The sequence below is a fragment of the Cariama cristata genome, unplaced genomic scaffold, assembly GCF_000690535.1.
Source record: "Cariama cristata isolate BGI_N322 unplaced genomic scaffold, ASM69053v1 scaffold16151, whole genome shotgun sequence".
NCBI classification, from domain to species: domain Eukaryota; kingdom Metazoa; phylum Chordata; class Aves; order Cariamiformes; family Cariamidae; genus Cariama; species Cariama cristata.
In genome coordinates this window covers 3,079-20,218 of record NW_009597667.1, presented here as the reverse complement: position 1 = coordinate 20,218, position 17,140 = coordinate 3,079, and the positions used below count along the sequence as shown (strand labels likewise).

General features: G+C 42.8%; 1 protein-coding gene across 1 annotated transcript in view; it reads right to left on the bottom strand.

Moving 5' to 3' along the window:
* SASH1 (SAM and SH3 domain containing 1) overlaps nt 1-17,140 on the bottom strand; it is a 29,520-nt gene that overhangs the window by 12,233 nt on the left and 147 nt on the right. Inside the window, 10 exon segments of the mRNA XM_009708999.1 lie at nt 458-667; nt 1,772-1,941; nt 2,984-3,119; nt 5,301-5,444; nt 7,812-7,881; nt 8,307-8,339; nt 8,485-8,555; nt 8,557-8,607; nt 12,358-12,704; nt 16,745-16,877. Of these exon segments, the coding sequence (XP_009707301.1) occupies nt 458-667; nt 1,772-1,941; nt 2,984-3,119; nt 5,301-5,444; nt 7,812-7,881; nt 8,307-8,339; nt 8,485-8,555; nt 8,557-8,607; nt 12,358-12,704; nt 16,745-16,877 (1,365 nt within the window).

Here is a 17,140-nt window from a genome sequence, read left to right as displayed (position 1 = left end):
ATTAAATGGCCTGGGTAGCATGCTACCCAGGTGGACAATGTGGCACAGCTCTGCACAAAGGGAGAAGTACAAAGGGTGAACGACAGCCACACCAGTTTATCCGTAGCTCTTCTGAACAGAAATGTAGAAAAAAACTTCTTCTTTAAAGACAGGGTAACTGTTGTTTTACACTTCTTTCTGGCTTTTGAAGTGCGTTAGCTAGTAGCCATACTATGCAACAATTTACAGTCTCCACGTGCATACAACTTGCAGCCTGCAGCACTTCATCAACCCTGACAGGCAGTTCTGCCTGGCCTCAGCTATTTTCACTCTGCAGCTAAGACCCAATTCTGCTAAGTGGTGTCACCATCCTTAGGATTATGATTCCGCTGCGCAGCTTTTAAAACTAACGACTCCAAAGGTGCGGCGCCCTTCCCACATCAAAACTGAAGGGTAAACAGAAAGGGAGAATTTGGACCTTTAAGTTGATGCGATCCAAGAGATCCTCAACTGACTTGGGCTGGGGTGGTCTGCTTTTCCGGCGTCTCCTGGTGGGTCGCTTCGGCTTCTCTTCCTCTTCATTTAACACGTCCACATAGATAAATTTGAAAGTGCCAACTTTGTTGTTCAATAGGCCCATCCAAGTGCCCATGGGGGGCTTGCTGATTATATCAATGATGTCACCTTTCTGCAGACCAAAGAAGCAGGAAAGCCACTTAAGTATGCTTTCTGATGGATATTCAAGCAAACACACCCCCTTTCTCTTAGATTTTCATGTCCACAGAACGGACAACACTCTCTAGTTTTCAAAAGCTTAACCACAGCTCTTGCAAAGATGTCTGCATATACTTGTTGTACAAATGCAAGAGAAGGGAATTAAGTGACATGCCTAAGACCACAGAGCAAGTCAACAACAGCACCCGGAACAAACCCCAGCTGTCCAGATTCAAACCTGCTTACACCCCAGTAGTGTATTGCTGCTCTTTTGTACCAATGTCTCTAAGCTGTGCAGCTATCTGAAACCGCTGCAAATACGAACATGTTCAGTGTATATGGGCACAATCTCACATCCAGTCACCTAAGGAAAGGAGGTGTATGCAGAAGGAATTGTGCTTTTCCTAATGTCCTCCTGACCGTAACAAAGAAATGGATGCAAAACCGGTTTTGTATCCTTAAAGGGATTACTTTACGTGCATCTGCTTTAATAGGAATTATCTGCCCTCGGAATTTTTAACTAATGAATGTAGGAAGTTAGATAGTTTGAATCGAATACAGCACAACTAAAAATAATAAAAGCTGATATCCAGAAAAATTAAAGGGGGGTGACAACTCACAGTCAGCAAAGTAATTCAGTATTAACTCAAAACAAGTTATATTAACTGAAACGTCTTTAAGAGACACTATGTGCAGGCACATCCACATGTCTTCCAAGGATTTTGAAAATTTTTCCATTGATGGATTAATTCATCGTGGCAGATAAGTATTTTTCCATTCTTTCAAACAAAATCCTTGTAAAATGGAAATGAATTGTGGCATATTTTTATTTTTCCACAAACTAAAGACGCAAGTGTCTTTCCCTGGACGTGGCAAAATACTAATACTTATGTTGTTTAACATTTTGCTGTAATTCAAGCAAATCTTAAATATATCGGAGTAAGACAGGTTAAAGGGCTTTAAAACCACATGTAAACTCATGCAAAGACTAAGAATTGTACAGTTCTTGCAAAGAGTTCTTAATTAAGAATTTTGCCAAAATAACGTTTGACCCCTTCAAAACAGATATAGCTGGTACCTTCAGCTTTAGAGAGTCTGTATCATAAGGACTTGGAGTAAAATCGGTGTGAACCCTGGCTCTTCCACAAAAAGGTCCTCTGTAAGGAGGCTCTTCATCATCACCATCTTCTGATTTCACGCTCTCTCTGTTGCTAGTTGAAGAATCTGTTGTGCTCACCGTCTGACCACCTGGGTGAGAGACATAGTATCAGTCCACAAAAAAAGAATCTCTTTGTGAAGAAGGTTCAGAAACAGAGGCAAGACAGAAAATGGGTCTTCGGTCTACAAAACATGGTAATCGAAGTTAAAAGTCCTTAAATGCTGCTATTTCTTGTACACACACATGATGAGAGAGTTAGTTAATCTGCTTTGCACTCTGGTTTTCCAAAATTCAGCTCCTCAATATTAAACTGAGAATCTGTTTAACTAGTATCTCATCTATGGTACATCACACGGGATATCATCTTTCTGGGAAATTTTGCCCACAGAAAGGCACAGTGGTGTGAGGAAAATAAGCTCTGAATCCTGCAGGAGGGCTCCAGAATCCTCATGTCCAGAAATTGGGTTTTAAGGCAACACTTTGAACTGATACTACAAAAAAACCCCACAAACCCGAACACCCAAACCAAAACCCCAGTTGATTTTCAGAACACACTTTCAGTTATTTAAAAATGGAGCTTTTTCTTCAGTTCCCCCCCCCGCCCTTATGTTCTTACTTTCTATTAGTCAGTAAATCATAGTGAAGCAAGTTCACACCATCTCTGTCCCACTTAATCTCTGTTTTGTGTAGCGACAGTCTTAACCAGAGACGTTTGAAATAATGCTCCTCTAACCAGTTAATGAGAGAACCTCAAGGCCTCTCTCTGGAGGGGGGGTGCGAAGCCCATCAGGAGTGCCCAGGAGAAACCTAGTGTAAAGATGAGCCTGTTTGCTACTAGCCAAGGACTGTACTTCTCGCTCCCATCATTTATATTATAACAGCAGGACCCAGCAGACCCAGCCAGAAAGCAGGATTTCACTTTTCCAGAGCTCTGTATAAACACAAAGCAAAAAAGATCGTCTCTGCACCAGAGAGCTTACGGTTCTTTGTAAACCCTTAATGACTAACCCATCAGCCTTTCTACTTTTTAACCACTGCTTCTGCTTTGACTTTCTCCGATTCTGCTTACTGTGGAGATCTCTGCTCCCTGAAGCCACAGAAATGGAGCAATGCAATTACAACCGAACTTACTCATTGAGCTCTGACCGCTTAAGGAACTCCTCAGGCTCTCTACTGAGCCACCGGCTTTCAGCTTGGGTTTGTCCAGGGAGTCAGCATCTGCCGGCGGCGACTGCGGGGAACCGGGCACGACCCCAGGGCTGGACTCCTGAGAGAGATTGAACCATTGCAGTTTGGTAAATGAACACAAGCACTGACAGGAGCTGCTCATTTCCCTCCAAGGAAAGAGATTCTGTTTTCCTGCTCTTTACCAGGCAGGATGAAATCTTTTATGTTTATCTGCTTATTTAGTGGTACTCGGTTGTGGTAGAAACCCCCCTTTATTAGGCATGATAGGAGGGACAGGAGCAAACAGTCCAGTCTGAAAAAGCTAGCATTATAAGTAGAAAGAAACATTACCCGAAACTCCCAATTCAAAAGTTTTAATGACAGATCATATTTTTGCCAGCAGTACTTGCAAAACAGCTAACGCCAAATTCAGCTTTCTGAATCAGGATTTTGTACAAAGATGAATACAAACAAATGAGACAATGCAAGTGAGACACACAGCAATATACTTTTTTTTTTTCAGTGAATGGTTGATATCTTTGGTCATTTACCTTGAAGAAAAAAAAAATTAACCAGAAAATGCAGCCTGTGCATAGTATAAAGAGTCGTAAACATACATGCATGAATATAAAAATATTCTGCTACATGTGCAATAGGTGAGGTAATTTCTTTTTTCATTCAGTCAAGCATTACAGGAAATCAAAAAGGGCCTTTCTTGAATTGAAATTCTGTCAGCCTCTCTGAAGCACAGTTAAAGCAAAGCAGCAGATACTTATGGCCAGAATAGCTTTTGCTTGTTTTTTTGAATGCAGAAACAGATACTGGCACATAGTTTGAGTCACGATGCCAGAAAGGCACAGATATTCTAAAACAATTGTCCCCAAAAGTTTGAAAACAAAAGAACTGTAGATTGCATACAAGAGGAGTTTTTGCAGAGATGTGCGGTCATAAAACTTTGAGATGAAAGCTATTATTTGCATGCCGCAGAATCATCAGGGAAAAAAAAAAGTCATTCCAGCATATGACTTCAGATGTCAAGTCACTCTTGGAGAAAGCTGGAGAGCAGAAGTACTGCTAACCCACTGCAAACCAATTTCTCAAAGTATCCCTTTCTTAGGCAGACTTTGCAGAGCAGCACTGTAAGGCCACTCAGACACCAAAGCATCTTATCAATATCAAATCATGTTAGACTTTAAAATGTTTTAATTGTAAATTTAAATTAAATAACCATAACTGTAGCAGTGCCCCTGGTTATGAGTAATTACAGCTAATAGTCCTACAGGAAAGAGACTGTAATTTTGCAAAGCATTGCATAAAGCCAGCCATGTTTCTGCCTCTCCGTGCTGTCTCCAGATTCTGCAGTTTGGGGCTGTTATTCTGAGTGTTAGGAACCGCTCCTTTTACGGGCACTAAGGCTTCACAGGAACACCACAAGGCAGATCTCCCTTCCCACTGACACTTCCCCACAGCTGCCAGCGGCCCCGGCCCCGGTACGAGGCCGCTCGGGGGCGACGTCCGCCCGCTCTCCACGCTGCGAGGGGCAAGACTGGGTTTAAACACAAGACTGGGTTTAAACACAAGACTGGGTTTAAACACAAGACTGGGTTTAAACACACGCCCAAGAATTCTGGACGCTCCACCAAAGCAAGAAAGCCACAGTGTACCAAAAGAGAAAGAGACAGCAATTGTTCCTAGGCCACTGAAATTCAGAGCCTAATTTACAACTAATGTCCTTCAGGTTTGCCTTTAAGAATAAGCTATAAAAATCTGTAATGAAAGAATAATAGGAAAATCTTCTGTGGATGCCCCTTTCTGACTACATTGTGCATCTGTTTTAATGGGCTGCTGCAGAGGGCAAGCTATGATGGAGAAGGGATCTGTAACAGCAGAGAGGAACCGTGTATGTGAAGTTATGCCTGGAATTTAAACAAAGGTGTAAATTGCAGATTAAATGTATTACTGTGACCCTGTGTCACAGACCGGTTCCCTTAATAAATAATGATGATAGATAAATAAATGGAAATACAGAGCGAGATGTGTAATGCCATCAACCACAGGCTTCTGCTGATGAGGTACTTGAATGAAAATCTGAAAATGCATTTTCCTGGTTTGGCATCTATAGGAAGCCATTTCACAGTGAGGGATTTTATAAGGACATAGGAATAAGCCACGCCACATAGTCTTGTTAGAAATTTCTTCAGAGATGCCTTGAAGCATGGGAATCAATATTGATTATCACTTCTACACTATTAAAGTGGATTCCATCGCGGACCTTACGTACCTGCTCAGACAGAGAGCTGCTATATTTTTTAGACATCCTTTTCTTCATGGTTTCTTTTACAGACTTCACCTTTTTGCCCAGAGATATACGGGAGGCAGAGGGTGATTTGATCACTTCTTTATAAACAAAGTCTCCTTCTTTGCCCTGCAAAATAAACCAGGGTTTAAGCCTACAAAATACAAGACCCATTTTTTTCCTCAGTCAGCAGTCATTGCAGAGGTATCCAGGCAGACACAGGACGGCAGCATGGTGTCCTCTTTACTGCTCTAAATTCACTGTTGAGACCTTGTGCAAACCACTGTGCCTTACTCCTAAGGCCTGATTTGTAACCTTTACTGCAGGTACTGCATGTGGATGTGTTGGGGTCTGTGAGGATGCCTTTATCCCTTTGGGTTTCAGGTAAGTATTTGACCTGGTAGAAAACTCCACGGTTTCAGGCTAAGCCCTCCTGACAGGACATACAGCAGTAGTTGTGGCTCATGTTGGTCAATACTACATGCAGTTTAACAGCAGTAAAGGTACCTCTGAGATCCTAGCCAAATATATATTTGTGTCTGTATATACATGTGGATACCTATATTTGGTTACCCAAATCTGCTTTTTATTTTTAGACAGGCATTCAGTTAACCTCTCTTGATGACCATCTCTGTGGTTTTACTGTGGATTGTTTATAAAAAAAACGCAAAAAAAGCTACTAAATCCATCAACCACGGTAGAAGGTTACACTTGCACAGCTATTCTTAAGACACACAGCAGGGTACTGCCAAACTAAATTGGCTCATCCATATACAGTGGATGACAAAGGTCGGCTGCTTTGAATGCATTTAACCTTTTCTAAACCAGCTTAAGATACCTAGCATTTACTTGCGCCACAAGAACACATGAAGAATTAACATGGATCAGTCGACATTTTGCCAAACTTACTTGTATGACTCAGCCCTTATTCAGACTGCCCAGGCAGCATGTTAAACACAGCCTTTCGTTCTGCAGCACGTCAGGAACCACGGCAAGGCAGCTCCATTAGAGCTACTACCAGCACCCTCCATTGGCAACGGTGGGTGCACTAAAACCGACAATGTAAAAAGGACCAAAATCTGTTTGCCCAAATAGATTGACTAGTGAATTTGGTCTCCAACTTGCTTCAATAATTCTTCTGAGGACAATTTAGGTACATAACAAATCCCAAAATAAGTGTACGCTACATTCTACATAAAATATTTTTCTTTTTTTCTAAATTTATGTATGTTTGCTACTTTACTAATGTTCTCCCAACAAGCTTCTCTGAAATTCAGCTGATACTTCATTTCCGACAATTCTGGTTTTTTTCCTTTACAAGTCGTTTGTAACTTTGGTAACTTTTGGTCTTTTAGCAGAAACTAAGGACAGCTTTTTGCCTTATGTTTTTGGAAAAAAATGCTTCCACTTAATGGACTTAAATGTTTTCAAGGAAAAAAACTTTGATCTGCATACGTTATTCTGGTGCACTGCATCTCTCCCACTACTGATGCTAGTAGGGAAAAACGTAACATCTAGATCTCACACTTTTCTGTATCAAAACCAATCTGAACAAAATATGCCAAACTATCTACCTTTAAAGATAAACACTGTAAGTTTGGAAGTTAACTTTTTTACTGAGTTTGAAATGGATGAATAAAATAACCACCCACAGTTTTGGCCAATTTAGGGGTAATTTATGATGTTAAAAAAAAAAAAATCAGAAAAACAAAAACATCCCCCAAAAAACCAGCTGATGTAAAAAATAATATAATGCTGGCACATGTAAAAATGTTTCACAATTTAGACTTAAGTGAACAGAGAAGTTATCAGAGTCAACGTTGAAACAGAAAAGAAAAACATATATGGGCAAAAGGAAAAATATTTTGGCAATTTCATTTGATATCATGTTCTGGCTCATTTCTGTTCTGTTATTTTTGGCCACAGGCTGACCAACAGGCTGATCAACATGAGTAACATAAACTGGAATTAATTAAAAACACAAAGAGCTCTGAGATCAATTGTGCAGCACCCAGCACAATGGGATCGTGGTCTACTCCAGAGCTCTTAGATACAATGAGAAAACAAATAATAAATCTCTTACATAATGACTTCCACCCAAAAAACTTGCAGATCTTCAGCGAATGAAAATTTGCCTCATCATTCCAAATAGTAAATATTTTTACCAAGAAAGTATAGTATTGTATCTTTTGCCTGGGGTGATGCTCTGAGGAAGTCAGACGTAAGAAGAGCCCACAGATGTGCCTCCAGATCTGTGCTTTGATCACTTGTTCCTGCCTCTTTACACATATGGTATATAAATACTTATACACCCATGGATATGGGTGGGTATGTTATTCTCAGAGCTAAGGAAGTTTGAGGTTAACAAAGATACTCTGCTTTCTTGGATCCCCAAACTGTCATTACAGACCTAAATTACACTTCAGTCTATTCTAACTCTATTGCGTGTTTCATTTTATGCTATTTCAAGTCTGCACCTTCTTGTCTTAAACTCACCATTTGGTCAGAACTGTTTCCAATATGAAGGGAACGATTTGTCAAGTCAAATCCTCCAAAGCTACAGGTCCTCTGAAAAAAAAAAAAGGGGGGGGTGGATGGATACAGTTCTATCACAACGATTAGCTCACTCAAAACATCTGTGATTTGGAGAACACCAGTGAAAACACAAATGTCTGCAAAAATGGAAACAAACAAACAAAAGGATGAGAGATTATAAATCAAGAAATCTGTTACAAAGCAATTTGAGTCATTTGTCTCTTCCAGAGACAACTCTTTGGCCTAAGGTCTGCTGCTGTTGAGTCATCTATTGCCTGCTCTTCTTTTTAAAAAGAAAAAAAGACTTTCTGGTCTGAGGAAACTGCTGATCTTATGCATCAAGTTGTCCAGGGTGCTGGCAACTCCACCTCAGCATCCCCATCTGCCTTCATAAATAAGTCCACAGTAGCACTGAAACAGAGAACCACCGATCTTCTAAAGCACTGAATAACCTACCTTCTGGGAATCGCTGCATAGACTCCATTTCCACTGAAATACAGGGAAACAGTAAAGGCCATGTGGGGCAAGCCCTCGGTAAGAGGAGGGAAAAGCCAGCCCAGCTATCCATAAGCATTGCATCCCCAGAGACTCAGCAAGCCCTGATTCCAGACGAGGCGTTTCCCCTCACACCTACGTGGTGGTACATGGCAGGCCTGCTGCTCCTGGGAGAAAGCACGCTATGTTTATGGTGCCACGATCACCTGGTGGAGTGGCCCAGTTTTGGCTGCATGCACAGGTGCAGTTTATCATAATCATCCTGAATAAAAAAACAGAATCAGCACTATGACACTGCTCCCCTCCCAAGAGCAGAGGGCAACCAAACTCAGTAGAGTTGCATTTCCACAGCCAAGCATTGTTTAACAGTGGCAGATGAGTCTCTGCTAAAGCTTCAGTACCACCTGAAAAGAGACCAGACACTTAGGGGGCTCAAAGAGAAGCCAGCTTTTGCTTTGCAATCCAAAAGGTAAAACCTTTGACTTTTTATTTGGCCACTGAACAACCAGCTGCACAGTACTCAAGTATCGGGCCCTATAAGAAGTCTCTCAAGGCAATCCAGGGAAACAAAAGCATGGCAGTTACAATTTACTTGCATAACTTCAACTCTGGGCTCTGAACGCGGGTTGCGGGACAGGCAGATGTCTATTCTACGTATTCTCTTTGGAGTTAGAGTTGAGACAAACAGGAGGCAGAAGATCAACCACTTGCAAACCCTAAGTGCTTCGGGTCTGAACCAGCCAACAGAGTAACTTCAAAGACACCTTAAGACTCAGCTAAACATCGGATCAGACCTACAAAGGATTGCCCAGCCAGAACCGTGAGCGTGTACTTGGGAGCCAGCAAAGACCCACCTCCTGAGAACTCCCAGTCTGCTTTGACAAACTATTAGGAAGAAGCAAGCTCTATAAACTGTGCCACTTAATAAACAATTACATCAATTAGTTCTATTAAAGTAAACGTTCTTTCTGCCCCATTCACTGCTGATCAGACACTAATAGCTTTTAAAAAGTTTTCTTTTCTAGCTTTTATGTTGGGTGCTGTATACCTACAGTGCTTGAATGACAGTTTGTGTATCCACTACAACTCTACTAGAACTCAAAGCCAGCTTTGTCCAGGCCCCACACACATTAAAGAGCATGCTGTGATGTAGAATTTTAAGTGTTTTTTTCCAGAAGGCAATGTGACTATGGCATAGCTTTTAAAAATTGTTTTCGGAAACCATTTGAGACCAACCACAAGTAGTAAGATAGTTTTTAAAGCACAGCATGTTTAGCTACGAGTAGTGTCACCCTTTTGTCAGGAGTCCATTCTAACTAATCCTACAGCGTATGGTAATCCCAGCAATGAAGAGAGGACATCTGGAACTGCTCTGAGCAAACTTGTCTGTCAAACCAGCCAGAGCTCCTCCTCAAGCAGTCTTCTCATAGAGCAAAATGTCTGTTGGTTAAAAACTTCTGAATAAATACACCATATTAACGATGTTTACTGTTTCATTATGGACCTCCCATACATTTAACATTTGACTTCCTCCTTCAGATTCCAGTAGTGACTCTGGCAATACTGTACCAAACAAAAGGTCTGTGCATGAGGAGAGGGATATTCAATGGAATGGCCATGCAATCAAAAGTATTATCGTTTTGGGAGAAAATAAAAACTGATGAGATTTGAAAATTTCATGCATGTCCAGGTCACTGAAACAAATATAAACGACAAAAATGAATGGCAAGGCAAGACAGAGTGACCAGTTCCACTGAATACATAGGCATTGCAATTTCCCTGAGGTTGCAGTAAACAAACATTAAGTGTTTCTAGGAAGAAGGAGTGGCATTAGTTGAAGTTTGCCAGCTTTTTGCAGTTTAAGGAAGAAGTGTGTTGAAAAAGCTAGTAAAAGCAGCATCTCTACCATTTATCCCATTCAAACGAAGGTGGAGGAGCAGTTGACTGAGGCGATCCTCAACAACAACAAAATGCTATCCATTTCTTCTCTGTTTGTATCTCTGTGAATAAGCAAAAGTCAGTCCAGGTGGTTTTCATAATGAAATCACTACAGTAATAACTACTTATTGGAAGAACTGAAAACCTTGTTTCTGTCAACTGTATTTACAAAGAGAGTTTCATAGTGTATTTTTAATTATGGGGCATCTCTAGCACATACGAGTATGCTCTTTTGCCTGAGATATCCCTATTATTCAACCCACAGAAGGACAAGTAAGGTTTCTCTTACTATTCTAATATCCTTATGGGAAAACAATGTCTTTTGAGTACAATGTCTATGAAAATAAACAGCACCCTATGAGTGGCAGGGCAAGTAGTCAGTGCAGAAGAAATAGTGAAGCTGCCAAGAGAGAACATGTGTAGTATTGGGTAGGAAAAAAACCCATCTATTTTGTGGCCAAAGAGCAAAATGTGAACGATGAAGGCTTGGTCACCTCCCACAGGTTATTCAAGGAGATCAAGGCCATGATTCTTATGTTGAGAACACCTCACACCTGAAGAAATGAAGCAGATGCCTCTCAAAATAAAATCTGTAGTTCAAGAGGAAAAGCTGTTTCTACTGTATTGTTTACTGGAATATCTTGCTTAATGTCATGAATGCACTGCTATTTCCACCCGCTGAAGTAGGGAACATATCTACATTGTGAACTAGACAACGGACTAGCTGACTCAGCTTTGGAGATCTGGCTGGCCCCAAAGGCAAGTTCCTAGGAAACTCAGCATCATGGTTAAGAGAACCGTCAAAACTAGGTCGTATAATCAAGAAGCCACTTTGGACCTCTCCGGAGTGCTCAAATCACTTGATTTCCCATTGTACAGCACCGTTTCCTCTTTTTGGCCACCCCTTGATCCCTCTCCACAATGCTCTGAGTGAAGGTGCCACCTTCAACCCATGCTAGGAAGAAGGAGCAGTGGGCAGGGACAGAGCAGCAGGGGTACTTCTTGTGGCGGTGAGCAGCAAGCAGGAGGGCAGTGTCTATGTAACGTAAAAGTCCCCATCTTTCTGCAGCTGTGCGTGTAACAGAGAATACAGAGCTAGGTGGGTGAACTGATGAGATCCAAACTGAGAAGGGCAGGGCCAATGTGAGGCAATGACAGCAGAAGCAAACAGAGCACAGTTGACTAAGGATGCTCTAATCCTCTGAAACTTTTGTTCATCTCTCGGTACCCCTTTAAGAGAATACCGACTCCCAAAGCATCACAAAGAACATGTTTATAGCATCTCAAAGCTCCTCTGCTCACCAGCGATCTCAATTTCTGCACTAGGTAAATTTTAAAAGCAGCATTTTGTCATATTTGCTCTCTCTCATTGAGTTATTCTGTACACATAAAACTGCAGACTCAACAAAACTCTTCTCTGACGGGATTATATCAAACTCATCCCTTACACCTGAATTACAGTGCTTAAGAGTTTCTAACAGCAAGGAAAGCAGAAGCACTGAATTTTAGTTAAAAGTATAAAGCAGGAAGTGTTGACTGCAACCTCACAGAAACTGGAAGACCACCTTCATGACAACTGACTCACAGACTTTTGGTGGATTCTCAAGAGAACCCTTTTAGTACAGCGATCCACTGTGGCAGCCCACTTCCTCTTGGCCTCCTCATCCTCCTCCAGCAGGCATCTCCTCAGGTCCTGCTTGTCGGCCTTGCTCAGGGTCCTGTCAGTAACGGGACGCACCAGCTGTGAGAGGTTGAGGTGACTGTATAGGCTTCTCTCCACCACATAGGTGATATTGAACTCGCTGACAGAACTGCGCCCTCGTAGCCTTCTGTTTGGGAAGCCGCAACCTCCACCCCCTTTCGTTTTGTGACGTAGTAATTGCAGGTCGCAAGTTGCGGGGGATGCTCCTTTTCTAGCAGGGCGCTGGCAAAGAAAAGCTCTGGAACAGGAATAGTTAGTATCCATTTTCTTCAATCGGATCTGCTTCCTTACACTCTGAATCTCCTCCAGGGACACCAGAAGATGGTGCTTGTGCCTGTTGCTTTCATAAAAGCAAATGCTTTCTGTACTTACCCCGTGGCTCAGTGAGCCGAGGCTCTTCTTCATTTCCCCATCTGTCAAGGAGCGGCAAACTTTCTGGGTCTTCTCCTCTTCTGGGTAAGAGAAAAATGTCCCGAGTTTCTTGGGAGGCTTGATAAGGCCACGGCTATCAGTTTTGCTGAAGGTCTTCACCAGCTTCCGGTTAGCTCCCCACGTATCAAGACTGCTGGATGAGGGAGAAGTAGTAAGTGAGTCCGAGTCATCCTCTGGCTGCTTTTCGCAGGAGCCATCAAAGTAGAACTGCTTCTTGTGAACTCCAGAGTAAAGTGCCGATCTGTCATCCAGTATAGGAGAGTTGTCAAGTGAGTGCTCCTCCACACCTACAGGGACAAAAGCAGCACAACGCATGTCATCGTTCAAAATTCTCCGAGATGTTTCCCTGTAGAGTCTTACTGTACTTATTTAAGGTATCAGCCACTTAGAATGGAAGAAAACTCTTCCTGATATAAGCAGCCCAGAAGGTATTTGCAAGTGGAGAAATCTGAAGTAGTTCCTTCCATTTGTGAAGTGAGAGATCTGGGATGAGTTAACAGTAGACTGACGACAGCACCCTGTAAGTAAACTCATCGTTATTTTAAGTTTCTCTTTCATCTGCAGCTAAGTAAGACCACAGATGCTCTCGCTAAGAACCCCTTAAAAGCTGGAACTGGGATCTGTTTCTCACGTTTTTCTTCTGATACTTGCACCTGACGCTCAGCTCTAGTGAGATTACAATAGGTCAGAAGTATACCCAGGTATTAAAAACCAAACAAGTATCTCTCAGGTCCCATTTTCCAATACCCAGTGCTGCTGCTGCTGCAGAAAGCAGTATTTTTCCCAGAAAGTTATGGAGCTGAGCTCCAGGATGAAACTGAAAGTTCTGGGTTTTTGATAGGGGAAGAGGCACTGATTTTAATCACACAGAATTTAAGTAAACAGATCCAAAGAAAAAAAAGTAGGTCAAATCGTGGGTGTGCCAATTTCAACGGTATCCTGCTAATGACAGAAACACTTGGTTTTCACCAAATACGTACTTCACAGAAAGGGAAAACGACTTTCTGCAACACTAGTACTAGAGATGGGCAAACAGCCGGGTCTCCTTGGAGCGGAGCGAAGGGAATAAAGGACCTGAAACTGCAACTCCTTTTCACCTTTATCATTTAAGAAATCATTTCCTCTGATGTTTTCTTCTGAGCAAAGTATAGGGTCAGGTATTAGATGCAGTAACAAGGGAAGAGTCAAACATGAGTACACATCCTCCTCAGTCCTGACAGATTTCACAGCATGCGTAAGTATGTATCAGAAACACACAGAGAAATGTGACTGTACTTATTTCTTGCCAAAATACATTTCTTGCCTGACCGAACTTTGCCTTTGTCTCCGATTGCTTCCCCAGTCTTACAGCAGAGTGAAATTTGAACCATTACCAAAATACCTACAATTTACTAAACTCAACAACAGGGGACACAATTCGAGATGAAAGATTAGCTACTGTGTACAGGCTTCCTCTCTCACCTTCAGGTCTCTCTGTTGGCAAAACATATTTGACATATATTTGCTGAAACCTAAGATGCTATTTTATCAAGATAAAATTTGCTGTGACAGTGAAGGGACAGCGGATCACATCTGACACACAACTTTCACTCTTGAGAACTTTTCCGGGGCAGGTCTGTAGACAGGAGCCTGGTTTTGACACCACTTTCACCGGACTGTCGAATTTGCTCTTTTTCCCCCTCTACTTCTCAATTTGAACAGAAAATAGACGTCCTCCTGGGACCAAATACGTGCTGATAAACAATTTTAGTCCACTGAGTAAATATGTTTTTAAAGAGCTTGTAAAATATGCATTGTGTGTCAACACTGTAACAGATGTTATTTGGAGTGAGTCCATGACACAAAGCCGTAATGACACAGATGGAGATGTGATCTGTTTTTAAATACTATATAAGAACGGTGCCCAGGAACTAGGGAGTTTCAGTTATTTAGCTCACTAGGAGCAGACTAACACAAAATACACATGGATTCAGATTTTGGCACGTTCTAGCGAGTATCAGATCATCAGTGTGATAACAGAGTCAATAGTAGAAATGTGGGAGAAGGATCTGGGACTAGTGCACTTTTCCTTAAAAACTACAGTAACATACAAGGGACATTTGGCAAAGTTGTTCTTTGTGAAGAAATTGTTGAGGAGGATTATGAGGAATCTTTCTTCTGCAGAACTGCAGGTCAGTTTTCAAACCAAACCTACTCTCACACTTTGTTAAGGCTGTTGAACACTGATAAATTTACTGAAATTCTACTGATGTCACTCAACCAAATTTTATAGACAACTCCCCAAAACCTAGCCATCTAGGATTTGACATTACTTCACATTCATAACAGATTCAAGTAACAGCAGCAAACAGCTCAAGAACTGATCCTGCCAGCTGCAGGTAACTCGGAAGGCCAGACAGCAATCCCCAAATCTGACCACAGTATTGTTTGTGATCTTGCAGAGCCCTCTGGCACATCCAAACGGGAACACAGACCTACATTATGAAATATGGGGACGGACGGCATTTATGAAGCACTTTTAATTTGTCACATGAAAACTTGGATGCAGGGAGAATTTACTGAAAGAAAAGTCATAGATATCTACTCCCAGCGTAGGCTTGGTACCTAAGGGGCCTTCTACTTACGTAGAAGTTATGCAGAAGTAATCCATGTTGTTATTTAGCAATAATTGGTTCTGCGACAAGTTTCCCAAGAGCCAATCTACTAAGGAACTCCAGATAAAGTGCAAACTCAGAGTTATAGATCATTTATTCGCAAAGCCTGGAGTTAAAACAGAGAAGACAGGCAGGAGATGGAGAAAGAGGGAAGCATAACAATTGGCTCCAAAAAACATTTGCTAATTCAGTGATTCTTCTCTGGGGGACAGGGGTGGAAAACTGTGGGAAAAAAACCAACTCTGGAATGAACTGGGACACCTAAGTGAAAAACTGAAGGAGAAAAGGAAATAAGGAGGTGAAGCGCTGTCAGAGAGGGAACAGAGAGCAAACCAACAGTTAACGTGCTTTAGAAAAAGTCAGGTCAAAGTGCAGGAAGGGGCCTGCACGCCCAGCGGCCCCTGGGCTGCCTGCTCCTGCAGCTCCCAGCCCTGCAGCCTGGCACGGATCGCTCCCTGCAGCTTCTCCCAGGCCCACAGAGGGAGGGGGGAGGACAGGCCTCTCTGGGGTCCCTTCCCCAGATCAGGGAAAAAGCAGCCTTGTTTTGTTTGCCCTTTCTCATAAACCGTGTTTTTGCTTCCAAGGTAACCCAGCTTTATGCTCACCCTATGAGGTGACAAAACCTTTTCAGCCCAAAACAGCTGCCCGGTCCAGAGCTCTAGACTGGCCATGCCTTTCATGCCAGCAGTAACACCATCATCACGCAGGAGAGGCCTGCGTGATGGATCATAAACCTGCCAACAGCTTCCTGCCACATACCCAAGAAGATGCACACATTCTCCTTATACGCACGAGGAAGGAATCGTAATACAGCTCAGCTCACTGCAATGCCGAGGGGAGTCACCGAATGCTGCCGGGCAGGCCACCAACACAGAGGGGTTCCCCACAATTCCAGTGAGGACTCAAGCAGGGCTGTGCAGAGAGGCTCCTGAGGCTCAGGTTCGGTTAATCTGAGTGCTCACACACGGACACAGGTCATCCGGAGTTAATTCTGCAGCACGGCCTTCCCAGGGGCTGAACTCTGCTTCCTGTTTCCCCACCCTCCTCCTCCTCCCTTCTCTCCCCCTCTCTCTTGGCAGCAGGACTGATTCAGAAGCCAAACTGCAAGCAGGCTCCCCCAGAAGTAGGAGTTAATATTACACAAGGCAGTCGCTATCCCACATGAATGTCTGACAGAGTTTCTGTACTTTTGCCACAGGATGATGCCATGTGGCACACAGGTAGCCAGCCGCTACCCTCCCAAAACCAGCCAGAGCTTCACCTGTGTGCCCTCACAGGCCTTGGAGGAGGGAGCAATGTGGTGGTGGCTCTGCTCACCTCCTTGCTGAGCCTGCGGGGCAGCCAGTTGGGATTGCTCCTAGTCTCATTCCCTCCCCAGCATGGGGCATAAAACATAAACCAAGTTCTAATCTCTTAATGAGGGGCTCTCCAGTGCTGCTCTGGGAATACCAGGAGATCAGCAGTAACCGCATCCTAGGCTGTCACCTTCCTCCTTCCACAGTCTCAAAATGCAATTCCTTGGGTAAGGCATGCACCATAGACAAGGCAGTCTTTCCTACTGTCCCTTAAGAACACTCCACCCCTCCCTCCCCCAGCCCTCCACCTTCTGTCTCCTCTCAACAGAAACATGTACTCACACACACAGTTTTAACCACATGCACGTTGGTTTTTACCTTCTGTGCTGGGTTTTTTCATCTCTTCCACTCTTATGAGTTTCTTCCTGACTCTGCGAGTAGAATTCACCAGCTTGTGCAACCTCTTAAACTTCACCGACTCCTCTGTTTCATCATCGGATTGTTCTCTTGACTGGCAAAGAAACAAAGGGAATATTAATAAGCAGTAGTTCCACGGCTTGCTCCTTCACGTCAAGTTAACCCAGCTCATCCGCTGCGCTGTATCAATGCAGCTCTGCAACTGGTGTTATATTTTCAGCCCAGGTCAGACAGAAACATTTAAATTACTGAGGGTTTTCTTTTTTTTTTTCTTTCCTTTTTCTTTTTCTGAAAGCGTGACATACCATTTTGATTTCTAAATCTGTGCAGTGTAAGATCCTAGGCATTGAAATGCAT